Below are 15314 nucleotides of genomic sequence, written 5' to 3'. Positions count from 1 at the left end.
ATACAGCTACAGTCCTGTGTAGACCTTGTGTGCCGAAATTACTGCACACTAAAGAAAAACAATTTGTTTCCCTACCCACCCCCACAAGAGTTTCAGTATAAAAAACTTGAAGAGTGAGACTACAAATTTTAAAGATTAGTAAGTGGGCCACCTTCTATCTTTCCTTACTCTTATGGCCCAATGCCTTCATTGCTTTTAGGAGAGGTCAAGAAAATATATGGAGAGCCTTCTATTGGGAGCTACCTTGGAGCTATTTGTGACTGAGAATCTTAAAGCAGAGTATCCTTTCATCCTCAGAGAATTCACTCAGGGTTCATTACCATACAAAACTGTTATTGGATTTGGAAGAAAAGAGAAATAGAAAAGAGCAGGGGTCCTCAAACTGCGGCCCGCCGAGGACATTTATCCGGCCCGCTGGGTGCCGCTGCCTGTCCTGCTTAGCAGCCGACTCGTCCCGGGCCCGCAGTGCGCATAGGAATTTGTTCATAGTTGTTTTTTAAACTATAGTCCGGCCCTCCAACAGTCTGAGGGACAGTGAACTGGCCCCCTGTTTAAAAAGTTTGAGGACCCCTGGAAAAGAGGGTATCCATCTTTTTTTAGTCCTGCTACTTGCTTAACTTAGTTTTAGGTTCTCTGAGGCCTTGAATTCAACAACTTATGCTAATTTGCATTGCAATTATGAAGCCTAATAAAGCAGCTATGTGTTCCCATAATAGAAAGTACTTTTAAGAAAATAAAGTATTTCCATAGAGAAAAGAATAAAAACCGCATTTCCACAAAGCAAATAATCATACACATAACTAAACATAAAATCAAATTAGCACATTTTCTTACTTAGAAAAACAAACCATGACACAAGGTGATTATTTGGATATTAGTACAAAGAATTTAAACATACAAGTCTGGCTATAAAAGATCAGGCTAAGCAACTTAGATAAAAGTCTATCTGTGATGTCACGGTTTCCAAGAAGTGCCCTAAAAGTCACACAATTAAACATTTCTCTGTGCTTTTTTTTCCCTGGTAATTCTAGAAATGTTGTATAGAGAGGTTCATCAACTCATGTAGACAAATAAAATATATTGGGGGGAAAGCTGAACTGACATTTCCACATTTTATCAATTCAGAAATGAATTTAAAGCACATAATGATGCATCTATACAAGAAAGGCAGCTTACAATAATGTTTCTATTGGTACATTACAATTTTCCAGTTCGTATTTTTTAAATGGAGGGGCATCTATGACATAATATCAAAAAAACAGAGAACTGACATTAAAAGTCAAATACAAGGATATAAAAGACAACGGTAACATTCCAGCATCCACTGTTAAAAAGGCCACCAGGACATTAGCCTGACACCAGCATGACACCATATACAGCAATTTCTCCGGTTTTGTCTTTGTCATGTTCTGCTTCAAAAGTGATCTAATAATGGAAAGGGAATAAAAAATTACTTCAAAATGTTCAAAACAATGAGATAATCAAACCATTGAACAGCTATTAAAGAGGACTAACTCATGTGGCCCTACTAAACAGGAACTGACTTTGACATTGAGTAGGAGGAACAGATTTTATTTTCCACATGCCAGTTATCCACGCTGAGTGAGCTATGTTCAGAAGAAACAGTCACTGTAACACCTAAATCCGTGGTGGGCAAACTGTGGCTCGAGAGCCACATGTAGCTCTTTGGCCCCTTGAGTGTGGCTCTTCCACAAAATACCATGGCCTGGGCGAGTCTATTTTGAAGAAGTAGAGTTAGAAGAAGTTTAAGTTTAAAAAATGTGGCTCTCCAAAGAAATTTCAATCGTTGTACTGTTGATATTTGGCTCTGTTGACTAATGAGTTTGCCGACCACTGGCCTAAATGAACCTGAAGACCCCTGTGAAGCTGAGAAGGGCAAGGTTTAAGAAGAAATTCTTGAATACCCATTTAAAGAAATAAAAAGCAAAAATAAAAGAATATGAGTTTCTTTAAAAAACTGCTTGCCCAGCCAGCGTGACTCAGTGGTTGAGTGTTGACATATGAACCAGGAGGTCACGGTTCGATTACCAGTCAGGGCACATGCCTGGGTTGTGGGTTCCATCCCCAGTGGGGGGCATGCAGGAGTCAGCCTATCGATGATTCTCTCTCATCATTGATGTTTCTATCTCTTTCTCCCTCTCCCTTCTTCTCTGAAATTAATAAAAATTATTTTCTAAAAAAAACTGGCTGGAAGAAATTTAATATTCCCTGTGAACATTTAATAGAAAACTATATAGTTGAGATATTCAGATTTTGGTAGTTTTGATATATTCAGATTTTGGTAGTTTGTAGTAGTACAGTTATTTTCCTTAACATATTGATTCACATATTCAGAAACTATCTGGCATGTCATTGTTTTCATGTGTTGACAAATGTTTCAGAATAAGTTATAATCACTTTAATCTAAGATCTTTTTTAATAATCTACAGAGAAGCAGCAAGGTAAGGGGTAATGTCCCTTAAGCAGAAAGGTAATGTCCCTTCTCACCAGGTTTTGGAAATACACTTTTGTGAGATTCTCACTCTCTATTAGGGGAAATGTTGTCATTGGCACACTAGTTCTTGGATGGGTGGTCCTGGGTCTACACCTCACATGGTTAAATCCAACGGTCATGCGGCCAAGAACAGACAAGGCAAAATATAGAGGGAGCAACAGATGCCCAGTGAGAATGAGATGGAAAGTCTCAGTGTGGAGGTTCAGGGTGGGTTAATAGGGAAACTGTCCTGTATGGGCTGGGACTTAGGGTGGGTTCTGTATGGAGGTCTGGGCAGCCAGAGAGACAACTGTGCTTGCTGGACAAGCAGGCTGTCTTTGCTGGGAGTGGAATGAGAGGGTCTGTGTCAAACAGGACCCCCGCCCCCCCCCCCCCCCCCCGCCACAAGTCTGGGAAAAGGACCCAGACTTCTTGTTGCCCACAGGAGCAAATTTGATTGTGTATCTGCAGAAGATGTTACTTTCCAGCCCATACCGGTTTGGCTCAGTGGATAGAGCATCGGCCTGGGGACTGAAGGGTCCCAGGTTCGATTCCAGTCAAGGGCATGTACCTTGGTTGCAGGCGCATCCCCAGTAGGGGGTGTGCAGGAGGCAGCTGATCGATGTTTCTAACTCTCTATCCCTCTCCCTTCCTCTCTGTAAAAATCAATAAAATATTTAAAAAAATAAAAATAAAAAAGAAGATGTTACTTTCCAGACTTATAGAGAACCCTGCTTTTTAGGACTTAGAGCCAAACCCATTTCACTTAATGAGTGAAACTGTCTTTTCTTCTTTCATGTCCCAGAGAGACCACAACTCATTTTTCACAAAATGTGTAAAATAACAGAAGTGATACTCACAAAACACATCTCTTCGAAGGCTTCGTTCCTGCTCCACATGGTTCTTCAGGGCTGTCTCCTCTCTTTTCTCTTCCTCCAGCCCCTCTTTCTTTCTCTCCTCATCCCCCCTTTTCCCTCCATCTGGGTTCCCATCTCTGGAAACACTCTCTTCAGAGCCAAAGGGCTGCAAGTTACCCTTCGGGGCAGGAGTCGCAGCAGGTTCTATGATGTTTTTTATTTTCACCTTCTTTTTCATGCTGTTTTTGTGAGCAAGCAACTTCTTGATTCTGTCTTTGATGGTACCAGGTGCTCTGAGGACTTCCTTCACAGACTTTTCAGGGATAGCTACAACAAACAATAACAGGTGAGAAGTTCCACCTTGGCCGATAATTAGATAACTCACAAAACAACAGAGCAGGGGTCCTTAAACTTTTTAAACAGGGGGCCAGGTCACTGTCACTCAGACTGTTGGAGGGCCGGACTATAGTTTAAAAAACAAACTACGAACAAGTTCCCATGCGCACTGCGGGCCCGGGACGAGTCGGCTGCTAAGCAGGACAGGCAGCGGCACCCGGCGGGCCGGATAAATGTCCTTGGCGGGCCGCATGTGGCCCGCGGGCCGTAGTTTGAGGACCCCTGCAACAGAGCATTTGAAAAGTGTTAAAGTGCCGGAAATTAATACTTTCAGAATCAACCCACATGAGGCTCTACCATTTGATAGTTTCTGAAGAACTATATCTGCACCTGTTTTAAGCAGTTATGTTATCGTAGTATCTTTTTAAAAATATTTTATTGGTTTTTACAGAGAGGAAGGGAGAGGGATAGAGAGTCAGAAACATTGATGAGAGAGAAACATTGATCAGCTGCCTCCCGCACAACCCCCACTGGGAATTGAGCCCGCAACAAGGTACATGCCCTTGACCAGAATTGAACCTAGGACCCTTCAATCCAAGGTCTGACGCTCTATCCACTGAGCCAAACTGGTTAGGGCTGTTATGGTAGTATCTTAACTATCTTAGAGGACATACTTTTGTTTTGTTTCAGAGACTACGATGATGAAATACTGCTCCTACCAGGTTGGGCTACAGCAGTGGTCGGCAAACTCATTAGTCAACAGAGCCAAATATCAACAGTACAACGATTGAAATTTCTTTGGAGAGCCACATTTTTTAAACTTAAACTTCTTCTAACGCCACTTCTTCAAAATAGACTCGCCCAGGCCGTGGTATTTTGTGGAAGAGCCACACTCAAGGGCCAAAGAGCCGCATGTGGCTCGCGAGCCGCAGTTTGCCAACCACTGATTTAGCCCAACAACTTTGATTTATAGATGAGACAACTGGGTCATGTTAAGTGACTTGCCCAAAGTCACTCAGATACCAAGGGGCTAGGATTTGAGGGTGAAGCAGATGAATGATTCTTTTTTTCCAGCCTATTTCCATGACAGATTTATTCCTACTCTAGGGTTAAGGGTTACTTTTCTCTAGACTGGTTCAAATGCCTTGAAATCTAGAACCCAAAGATGCATGCCTCCTTTTCAGGGATCTACTCATGACAATTAAAGATATCCAACTAATGTAAGAAAAAGTAATTTTTAAAAATGAAAAACACTGCCCAGCCAGTATGGCTCAGTGGTTAAGCATCGACCTATGAACTAGGAGGTCACAGTTCGATTCCCAGTTAGGGCACATGCCCGGGTTTCTGGCTCGATCCCCAGTGTGGGGCGTCCAGGAGGCTCCCTTTAAAGTGAAATAAATAAAAATATTTTTTAAAAATTAAAGACACTAAAAATAATTAAAAACACCGATATTTAAAATAAAATATATTGTCCTTTTATAACATATCTAGGCATGTGCTGGTCTAAAACTAATAACAGCTGAGCCAATTTATTCAATTCTACTACTTGGATATAGTTTAGAGGAAAATGAAATAAGGGAGTAGACATCAACTTTAGTCCCTGAAAAGAATACTATCCAAGAAATTGGAAATAACATTTTTCTTGGCAATGTTTTAATCTCTTCTGTTCAATTCCTACTCCATTACTTGGTTGATTCACTCTGTACCAAAGTGGTAGAAAAATAAACAAGAAGTCCACAATATTTTTGGGCAATCAAAAGGAGAAAGAATAAAATGCTTTGAAAATATGCATGCTCTTAATTAACACATTGCTTTTACTTTGAAATCAATCTAAGGCTGTTACAACAAGAGCTACATTTCCCTATTCAATGAAATGTCCTAGTTATTTACCAATGTGACAGCCTATAGTTACAGGTTCGAAATCAACTACTACTAATACAAGTAAGGCATCATTACTCCTTTTCCTGACCTTCAGAGGGCCTGTTTTGACTTCTTTGCCGGAGGTCGCATGCTAAGTTTTTTTTTTTTTTTTAAATATATTTTATTGATATTTTACAGAGAGGAAGGGAAAGGGATAGAGAGCTAGAAACATCGATCAGCTGCCTCCTGCACACCTCCCACTGGGGATGTGCCCGCAACCAAGGTACATGCCCTTGACCGGAATCAAACCCGGGACCCTTCAGTCCGCAGGCCGACGCTCTATCCACTGGGCCAAACCGGTTTCGGCACATGCTAAGTTTTGATTGTAATATGCTGATCAGATATAGACCTTCCCTGGAGGCCCCACTGTGTAATTCTGCACATGGTTCCCCGAATCTTTTCCCAGGATCCAGCACGAAGATTAACAGGAAACACCCATTCCCTAGAAATTTCCTTTATGCAATCAGTAACGTAAAACTAAGGACCTTTAATAAATAATGAGGAGAGGGTTGCAATCTACACCAGGCAAACTGAAACATCTGCTTTCAGTTTCTGCTTTGAAGTTTTGATTTTTTCCTTTTGGAAAAAATATCAAGCCATAAGAACTTTGTGGTGCCAACAATTTCATTCCCTTAGTACAGTGGTCAGCAAACTCATTAGTCAACAGAGCCAAATATCAACAGTACAACGATTGAAATTTCTTTTGAGAGCCAAATTTTTTAAACTTAAACTTCCTCTAATGCCACTTCTTCAAAATAGACTCGCCCAGGCCGTGGTATTTTATGGAAGAGCCACACTCAAGGGGCCGAAGAGCCGCATGTGGCTCGTGAGCCGCAGTTTGCTGACCATGGCCTTAGTATGTTAGGAGGAAGCTGGGGCAAGAATAAGGAACCCATGCATATGCATATGAATAGATAGATATGGCTTTACCTGAGTATTGCTGTTTCAAATGTGACATAACTGATTTTTTTCATGTTACAATTCTTTTTTTTTTTTTAAATATATTTTATTGATATTTTACAGAGAGGAAGGGAGAGGGATAGAGAGCTAGAAACATCGATGAGAGAGAAACATCGATCAGCTGCCTCCTGCACACCTCCCACTGGGGATGTGCCCGCAACCAAGGTACATGCCCTTGACCGGAATCGAACCCGGGACCCTTCAGTCCGCAGGCCGACGCTCTATCCACTGAGCCAAACCGGTTTCGGCCTCATGTTACAATTCTTGATTATTGCATCATCTTCTTGAGAATATAAAAATGTGGGAGAAAGTTGCAGTAGGAGGGCCTTTGACACATTGGGGGATCTCAGACATAAAAACAGGGAATTCCAGGGATTTCAGATTCACAAGACAGTCTTCTGTAGATGAAGTTGGCAATTTCTCTGGGGGAGATTTGAGATTTCTTTATATACCCACTTTGCCCCCAGGTGGCATGGCTCAGTGGCTGAGCGTCGACCTATGAACCAGAAGGTCATGGTTTGATTCCCGGTCAGGGCACATGCCCAGGTTGCAGGCTGGATCTCCAGTGTGGGGTGTGCAGAAGGCAGCCGATCCATGATTCTCTCCCATCATTGATGTTTCTATCTCTCTCCCTCTCCCTTCCTCTCTGAAATCAATAAAAATATATATTAAAAGAATAAAAAATAAAAAAATAAATGAATAGATAAATAAATAAATGTAGTGCCTGCAACTTCAGTACTGGAGTATTGGAGATGTGGTCCGGTTAGCAGAGAAGACAAGGCTGAGGCCGAGTTAAATTTGCAAACACTGCAGGCTAACGGATGAAGGGAGGAAGGAGACATGGAGAGAATGCTTCATCGGAAGAGCTAAGACACTGTGACCAAATGCTACTTACCGGAACACTGAAGTCCACTGCCTTTATATCCCTGCTTGCACTTGCACTTGAAGGATCCTTGGGTATTAAGGCAATTGGCGTAGAGGCTGCACGTATGGGTATTTACAGCACATTCATTTATATCTAAAAATGTGAACAAGCTTGTAGTAACAGGGCATGCTGAAAGACTACCATCTTGGGCCAACCATCAACATTGCCAACAAACCACGTGTGGCCACAGGACTGCGAGGTGTTCATAACCCCCAGTGCGTTGGCCCGGAGCCCCAGCTTGCCTGACACCAGGTAGGTAGGGAGTGTGTCTGTAGCTCACCACCCCCAGCAATCTCATCTGCTTATCAATCCTGCTGAAATCTGTAAGATGTGTAGGCTGTTTTCTTAACTGTGCCATCTGTCTAATTTAGAACTAAATCACAATATCAGGAAATGCATTATATACAGGGAAGGGTTTGGGACTCCTAACTAACAAAGGACAAGACTGGCCAGGAACCATCGACATCATCTGCATATATAAGCATTTTGTTCAAAGACTGCAGACTGCCAGGAGCAAGGTCAGGCTGGTCTGAGCTTGTCTGCTGGATTTAGACTAGGAAAGTTGACCAAATTCCACCCAGGTGAGAAGTGCATTAGCCCGCTTCTCCGCCCGCTTTCTAGCTATGCTTTTGTAGACATATGCACACGAAATAGTCTACTGTTTTAAATTTAGCCACAAAGGGAGCTCAGAGGCTAATCTCAATCACTTTTGTTGTTGTTAATCCTCACCTGAGGATTTTTTTCCATTGACTTTTTTGGTTTTTATTTATTTATTTTTTATTCCATTGATTTTTAGAGAGTGCAAAGGAGAGGGAGAGACAGAGAGAGAAACATCGATGTGAGAGAGACACATCAATTGGTTGCTTTCCACATGCATCCCGACCAGGGCCAGGGATTGAGCCGCAACCAAGGTATGTGCCCTTGACCAGAATTGAACCCAGGGCCCTTCAGTCTGCAGGCTGATGTTCTATCCACTGAGCCAAACCAGCTAGGGCTAATCTCAATCACTTTTAAAATCACAAAAAGATTTGTTTCCTTTGGAAGCTCTCCATGCCTGTCCTGTGGAACCTCCCTGTGGGTATCAGGGAACAGGCTTCTGCTCTGTGACATGGCATCACCCGTTACAGAGCTGGACGGGTCTGCAGCAGGGTGTGGGGTCCAAGCCCACGAGAAACAGGGACTTTACCAGCCTGTCTGGGGTGGTCTTTGCATTTGAGAAGATCTGACAGAAAAGCTGTGGAAGTTTCACAGGACAGTTCAAAACCCAGGAATTGAGTGTTGCTCCAACATGATCACATGGGATTCGTCCTGGGATGCAGGGTTGAATGAATTCCGACTTACCCCCCAACTATTAGCTAGCTATCCATGTCATGTGCACATTTGCTACACATGTCATGTGACTAGGATTCTACAGGGGACTGAACTCCCCTTCACTATAGGACCCCCCGTTATATCAGGGCCATGCACCCAAGGGCTCCACAGATGCCCCATTTTACATGGTCATTGAGACTTGGAATCCCCTCACAAAGGATAAGTATTTTATTTCACACAGATCAGGCCCACCGCTGCCTGATACCAGAATCTTAGCAGAGCGGTTTCAGTGACCCTGGAAGGGAACATTTTAGGGATGTGGAGCTTGAATCACGAAAGGGCTGAAAGAGGAGAGGCAAGAGCACGTGTCTTCATCTCCTTCAGCTGTTTTTCCAAAGCCACCCCTGCTGGAAACTGCCATGAACAGATCACTGAGATCAAGATTAAACAGACCTTGTTACTCTTCCTTTTATCAAATATAAAAACGTCTTTATTGTTCCCATTTTTAGGTATGTACCTGGACAAAGAATGAAAAATTAAAAGCAAAACCAAACAAATTTTTTTAAAAAGGCCACAAAATGCCTGGCTGATGTGGCTCAGTGGTTGAGCATCGACCTATGAACCAGGAAGTCACAGTTCGATTCCCTGTCAGGGCACATGCCTGGGTTGTGGGCTCCATCTCCAGTGTGGGGCATGCAGGAGGCAGCTGATCAATGATTCTCTCTCATCATTGATGTTTCTATCTCCCTCTTCCTCTCCTTTTCTCTCTCTGAAATCAATCTTCTATATATATAAAAGCCTAAGCGACCGGACAGTAGCTATGATGTGCACTGACCACCAGGGGGCAGACGCTCAATGCAGGAGCTGCTCGTTGGTGGTCATTGCGCTCCCACAGCCAACCTTCTGCGGCTGGCCAACCTCCCATGGTCCCTCCCCCTGACCGGCTGCCCCGATCGGCCCCAATTGCTGGCCAGGCCAAGGGACCCTACCCTTGCACGAATTCATGCACCAGGCCTCTAGTAAAAACATATTTTATATATTTTTTAAAAAAGGCCACAAAACTTATCTCAAGATATTTGCCCCCATAACAGTGCTATCCAGACTGAAGTTCCTTAGTTTAAATCTTTACTGACCTGACTTCCTATAATTCATGGTGTCAGAGTTCCCTAAATGCCAGACTTGTAAAAAATGTAACTGTTTCTGTCGTTCAGCTGATTGGTACCCTAGATTGTTCAACTAACAGACTGAATTGAAATAGTTGTAGAGAAAGCCTACATGTTTGGTGGGGACAGGGAAAAAGAAAAAGGTGCCACCGAATCTTACCTACACAGTCATACCGGCCACTGATATATTTCAGTTCGAAACCAACATGACATTTGCAGTAGTAGCTTCCAAATGTGTTCACACATCTCCGATTGTAGGGGCAGACAGCTTTGCCAGAGGCACATTCATCGATATCTAGGATGGAGAACCAGAAGGTGTCAGTGACAGCAAGAAAAACACGCTCCCTCTGAAATACACATGCATGTGCACGCACACGCACATTACACGTTTGCTGAGTGGATTGATATTTTTCCCGCTCTGTAAACTGCATAGCATACACAATTTTTGAAAACAGTCAGATAGCTACACTTTAAGCAAACTGAATACACAAACATTTAAATTGTGCATTTTTCAAAATAATTATTTCATTAGCAAGCTCTCCCGAGTCCTGAAATATTGACCCAAATCACAGAAATGTGGTTTCCTAATAGACTTATACACAAATTGTGGGTCAAGCCCGACCGGTGTGGCTCAGTAGTTGAGTGTCGACCTAGGTACCGGGAGATCACGATTTGATTCCTGGTCAGGGCACATGCCTGGGTTGTGGGCATGATCCCCAATAGGGGGTGTGCAGGAGGCAGCCGATCCACGATTCTCTCTCATCATTGATGTTTCTATCCCTCTCCCTCTCCCTTCCTCTCTCTGAAATCAATTAAAAAACACATTTTAAAAAAGACTCAGATTTTGATTTCACTTTCAGATATCAAATCAAATAGATATTGTGTTGTTATTTTAGAACGGTGCTGGCTTATTGTTTCTTTTGCATTCTTTTTTTTTTAAATATATTTTATTGATTTTTTACAGAGAGGAAGGGAGAGGGATAGAGAGTTAGAAACATCGATGAGAGAGAAACATAGATCAGCTGCCTCCTGCACACCCCCTACTGAGGATGTGCCTGCAACCAAGGTACATGCCCTTGACCGGAATTGAACCTGGGACCCTTCAGTCCGCAGGCAGATGCTCTATCCACTGAGCCAAACTGGTTAGGGCTTCTTTTGCATTCTTAAAATAATCAATAAATAAGTGATGGACTGACAACAATTATTTTTCAGTGATTACTTTCCTGCACATCCTCTTCTCCTTCCAATAAAAACAGCACCTGAACAATCAAAGAGGTGGTGGTGGGGGGGCGGTGTGTGGATTCAGTTTTATCAAGAATTAGCCTTGTCATAGAAATCTTCTTTTACTACAGAATACTAAACTTGTCATTCTAATTAAAGCTGTCTGATTACTCTCAAAGAACAGATCCAAATTTTTAATTTACATGATTTTAAAAAAGGGTTTAACTGATGTAGGACCTATTTGGCTGAGCTTTCTAAATGCAGTTTATCAAGTTATATACATTTATGATAAATAAACATCCAGCACCTTGAGTGAAAAATATTTCTATTATAGTAAGGAATTAAGAATATTAAATCATACTGATATTTCCTTATTTAAATAAATAAGATTAATAACTCAATGTTCTGACTTGGTTTGACATGGCTTATTAATGCTCTGTGCTCCTTGCTCTAAATATTATGTATATTTGGTGCAATATAATTCAGTACAATACTATGAGGATATGCAATTTGGTGGCCGAAGTAACATGTGCAGGGTAAATATACTAAAAGAAAATTATTTCAGTTTTTTGTTACACTATGGCATTAGGCAACCCCCAAATAATAGAGAAGTGTTCTTTCTAGCATTCCAAAGTCTAGAGCATATGTGGGTAACAATGTTGTCTCAGAGCCGGACATAAGTCTGTACTTTTAGGAGCTTGCGATGTCTAGTCACCAAGCAGATTGTATCAGTGAAAAAGGAGGAATTGAGCTCTAGCTGGTGTTTCTCAGTGGATAGAGCATTGCCCTGCAGACTGAAGGGTCCTGGGTTTGATTCCGGTCAAGGGCACATGCCGGGTTTGCGGGCTTGATCCCCAGTAGGGGATGTGCAGGAGGCAGCTGATCAATGATTTTTCTCTCATCATTGATGTTTCTCTCTCTCTCTTTCTCTCCCTTCTCTCTGAAATCAATAAAGATATACACTGAATGGCCAGATTGTTATGATCTCTGAACGCATAATAATCTGGCCACTCAGTGTATATCCTATATAATAAAAGGCTCATATGCAAATTGTCCCCTCGACCAGGAGTTCAACCAGCAGGCAGGCCGGCCAACTGCCCATGTCCCCTCCCCCTGGCCAGGCTGGCCAGACCCCACCCATGTGCGAATTCATGCACTGGGCCTCTAATATACATATATATATATATATATATATATATATATATATATATATATACACACACACACACACACACACACACACACACACATATATACACACACACATACATACACACTCAATGGCCAGATTATTATGCGTTCAGAGATCATAATAATCTGGCCACTCAGTGTATGTATATATTTAAAGTTAAAAAAAAAAGTAAAAGGAGGAATTGAGTAAAGGGATTGGTCAAGGACAAGGGACAGGGTGTGGAGGCAATGCCTGCTGCCTTACCAATGCAAACTCTTCCATTTGGGGCCAGGTGGAGTCCTGAGGATGGACACAGACACTGTGGCCCTTCCTCCGTGTCTTCACAGCTGTACTGGCAGTATGTCATGGCACACGTCCTAGAGTCTGGAAAAGTAGGCAAGGATGAGCCTCCTCCTGAGATACTAAATAGTACTTACTGAGAAACCACCTCCAAGTTCTGGGATGTTACATGTAACACGTGGAATGGAATCTATATATATAAAAGCCTAATATGCAAAGTGTCCCCTTGGGCGTTCAACCAACCAGGAGTTCAATTGCTCGCTATGACGTGTGCTGACCATCAGGGGGCGGCATGGAATGAAGGAAGGCCCCAGCCAGCAGCCAGCAGCTGGGGAAGGGAGGCCCTGGCCAGCAGCCGGCAGCCAATAGGGACCCTACCCTTGCACGAACTTTGTGCACTGGGCCTCTAGTTATAGGACAGTGGTCAGCAAACTCATTAGTCAACAGAGCCAAATATCAACAGTACAACGATTGAAATTTCTTTTGAGAGCCAAATTTTTTAAACTTAAACTTTTCTAACGCCACTTCTTCAAAATAGACTCGCCCAGGCCATGGTATTTTGTGGAAGAGCCACACTCAAGGGGCCAAAGAGCCGCATGTGGCTCGTGGGCTGCAGTTTGCCGATCACAGTTATAGGATAAGCTTCATTGTTTGAGACCCAAATGGAATCTGGGCAGGGCAGTGCCTTGGTGGCCACGTGGTCTGTTTCGATGGCCAGTGTGTTGAATTTGACTGTCTTTGGGTAGGACTTGCACCCCTCAGTTATCAGGCTGCATCTGCCTCTCCTCCTGCCTGAGCTCTAATCACTTCTTTATGTCACCTGGCTGCTCTCTACAGGGTTGAAATGCAACCTCTGACGCAGGTGATCAATCTGAGTAATTAGGGTAAAAGAATCCATTCTAGACAGCTCTCCATGCATGTCTAATCTCAATTAGAGAGTCACTTGAGATATGAGACTTGGTCTTTTAGGTACCAGTTTTAAAACATGTGGCAGATAATACTGATTGGCTGCTAACCATTCTGGACCTCCTTTTCTCCTTATATTAACACTAGAGGCCCGGTGCACAAAATTCGTGCAGGGGGGGTGTCCCTCAGCCCAGCCTGCACCCTCTCCAATCTGGGACATCCCTCTCACAATCCAGGACTGCTGGCTCCAAACTGCTTGCCTGCTTCCTGATTGCCCCTAACCGCTTCTGCCTGCCAGCCTGATCACCCCCTAACCACTCCCCTGCCAGCCTGATTGATGCCTAACTGCTCCCCTGCCAGCCTGTTTGCCCCTAACTGCCTTTCCCTGCAGTCCTGGTCACCCCTAACTGCCCTCCTCTGCAGGCCTGGTACCCCCCAACTGCTCTCCCCTGCAGGTCTGGGTCCCCCCCAACTGCCCTTCCCTGCAGACCCAGTCACCCCCAACTTCCCTCCGCTGCCAGCCAGGTCACCCCCAACTGCCCTTCCCTGCAGACCCAGTCACCCCCAACTTCCCTCCGCTGCCAGCCGGGTCACCCCTAACTGCCCTCCCCTGCAGGCTTGATCGCCCCCAACTGCCCTCCCTTGCAGGCCTGGTCCCTCCCAACTGCCCTCCCCTGCTGGCCATCTTGTGGTGGCCATCTTGTGTCCACATGGGGGCAGGATCTTTGACCACATGGGGGCAGCCATCTTGTGTGTTGGAGTGATGGTCAATCTGCATATTACTCTTTTATTAGATAGGATCATCGAGGCTGAAAAGCCAGATACTTGTCTTTTTCCCAGTTTCCCTTGCAGCAAAAGAGGAGTGGCCGTGTCACCCAGTTGTGGCCAAAGAGATATACAGATGAGTCTGCTGGAGGGAGTGAGTGGGGTTTCTGGAAAAGATGCTGCTGCACGATAAAAGGGACAGTCATGACAGAGGTGTCATTCACTGGCATCACTCCTTTCACCTTTGTCTTGCCTCCCTTAAATGCATGTGTGATGTCTGGAGCTGCGGCAGCCATATTGCGACTCTGAGGCAACAAGTATGAGAATGAAATCAATACCCTGAGGATGGCAGAGACTGAGTCCTTGTTGAGCAGTTGTGAAACTGCCTGCCTTTGGCTATTTTTGCAAATAAGATGATTTAGCTGGATTTTTCTGTCGCTCATTGCTAAACATAACTTATCTCACAAAAATGCATTTCCTCAGCACGAGTCCAGTATGTGTGAATCATAAGCTTCTACAACAGGAGAGCATGGCGAATATACTCCCTTCATCCACCCCATCATGGCATGCCAATCACCCAGCTGCACAAGAGACTGCAAGGTGCCAGGTGCAATAAAGTCAGCATCCGGGGCCCCCCGACACTCTGAGCCAGGGGCCCTCAAACTGCGGCCCGCGGGCCACATGCGGCCCGCCGAGGACATTCATCTGGCCCGCCGGGTGCCGCTGCCTGTCCTGCTTAGCAGCCGACTCGTCCCGGGCTCGCAGTGTGCATAGGAATTTGTTCATAGTTTTTTTTTTTAAACTATAGTCCGGCCCTCCAACGGTCTGAGGGACAGTGAACTGGCCCCCTGTTTAAAAAGTTTGAGGACCCCTGCTCTGAGCTATAAACAGAGAGGCCCAGGCAACCTTTACATACATAGAAACAGACCAAGAGGGGGCAGGGCCAGATACACAGGCCGAGGTAATGTAACCAACACCTATGGAT

At 44.0% G+C, this 15314-nt stretch overlaps 1 protein-coding gene across 2 annotated transcripts in view; it reads right to left on the bottom strand.

Moving 5' to 3' along the window:
• Nucleotides 1–1167: 1167 nt before the first annotated feature.
• Nucleotides 1168–15314, bottom strand: part of EGFL6 (EGF like domain multiple 6) — a 38027-nt gene continuing 23880 nt past the window's right edge. The window contains exons 5-9 of one of the 2 annotated variants that reach the window (XM_080652161.1): nucleotides 12623–12742; nucleotides 10127–10261; nucleotides 7463–7585; nucleotides 3355–3678; nucleotides 1168–1425 (exon numbers count right to left, since the gene is read on the bottom strand). In XM_080652161.1, the coding sequence (XP_080508287.1) occupies nucleotides 1415–1425; nucleotides 3355–3678; nucleotides 7463–7585; nucleotides 10127–10261; nucleotides 12623–12742 (713 nt within the window). In that variant the 3' untranslated portion in view covers nucleotides 1168–1414. The remainder of the gene's footprint in view (nucleotides 1426–3354; nucleotides 3679–7462; nucleotides 7586–10126; nucleotides 10262–12622; nucleotides 12743–15314) is intronic. The other variant, XM_080652162.1, reaches the window with a different exon arrangement.

This window comes from Plecotus auritus, assembly GCF_963455305.1.
Source record: "Plecotus auritus genome assembly, chromosome: X".
In the NCBI taxonomy this organism is placed as follows: domain Eukaryota; kingdom Metazoa; phylum Chordata; class Mammalia; order Chiroptera; family Vespertilionidae; genus Plecotus; species Plecotus auritus.
Note: the sequence above shows the minus strand (reverse complement) of the source record. Positions and strands in the feature narration are given on the sequence as shown.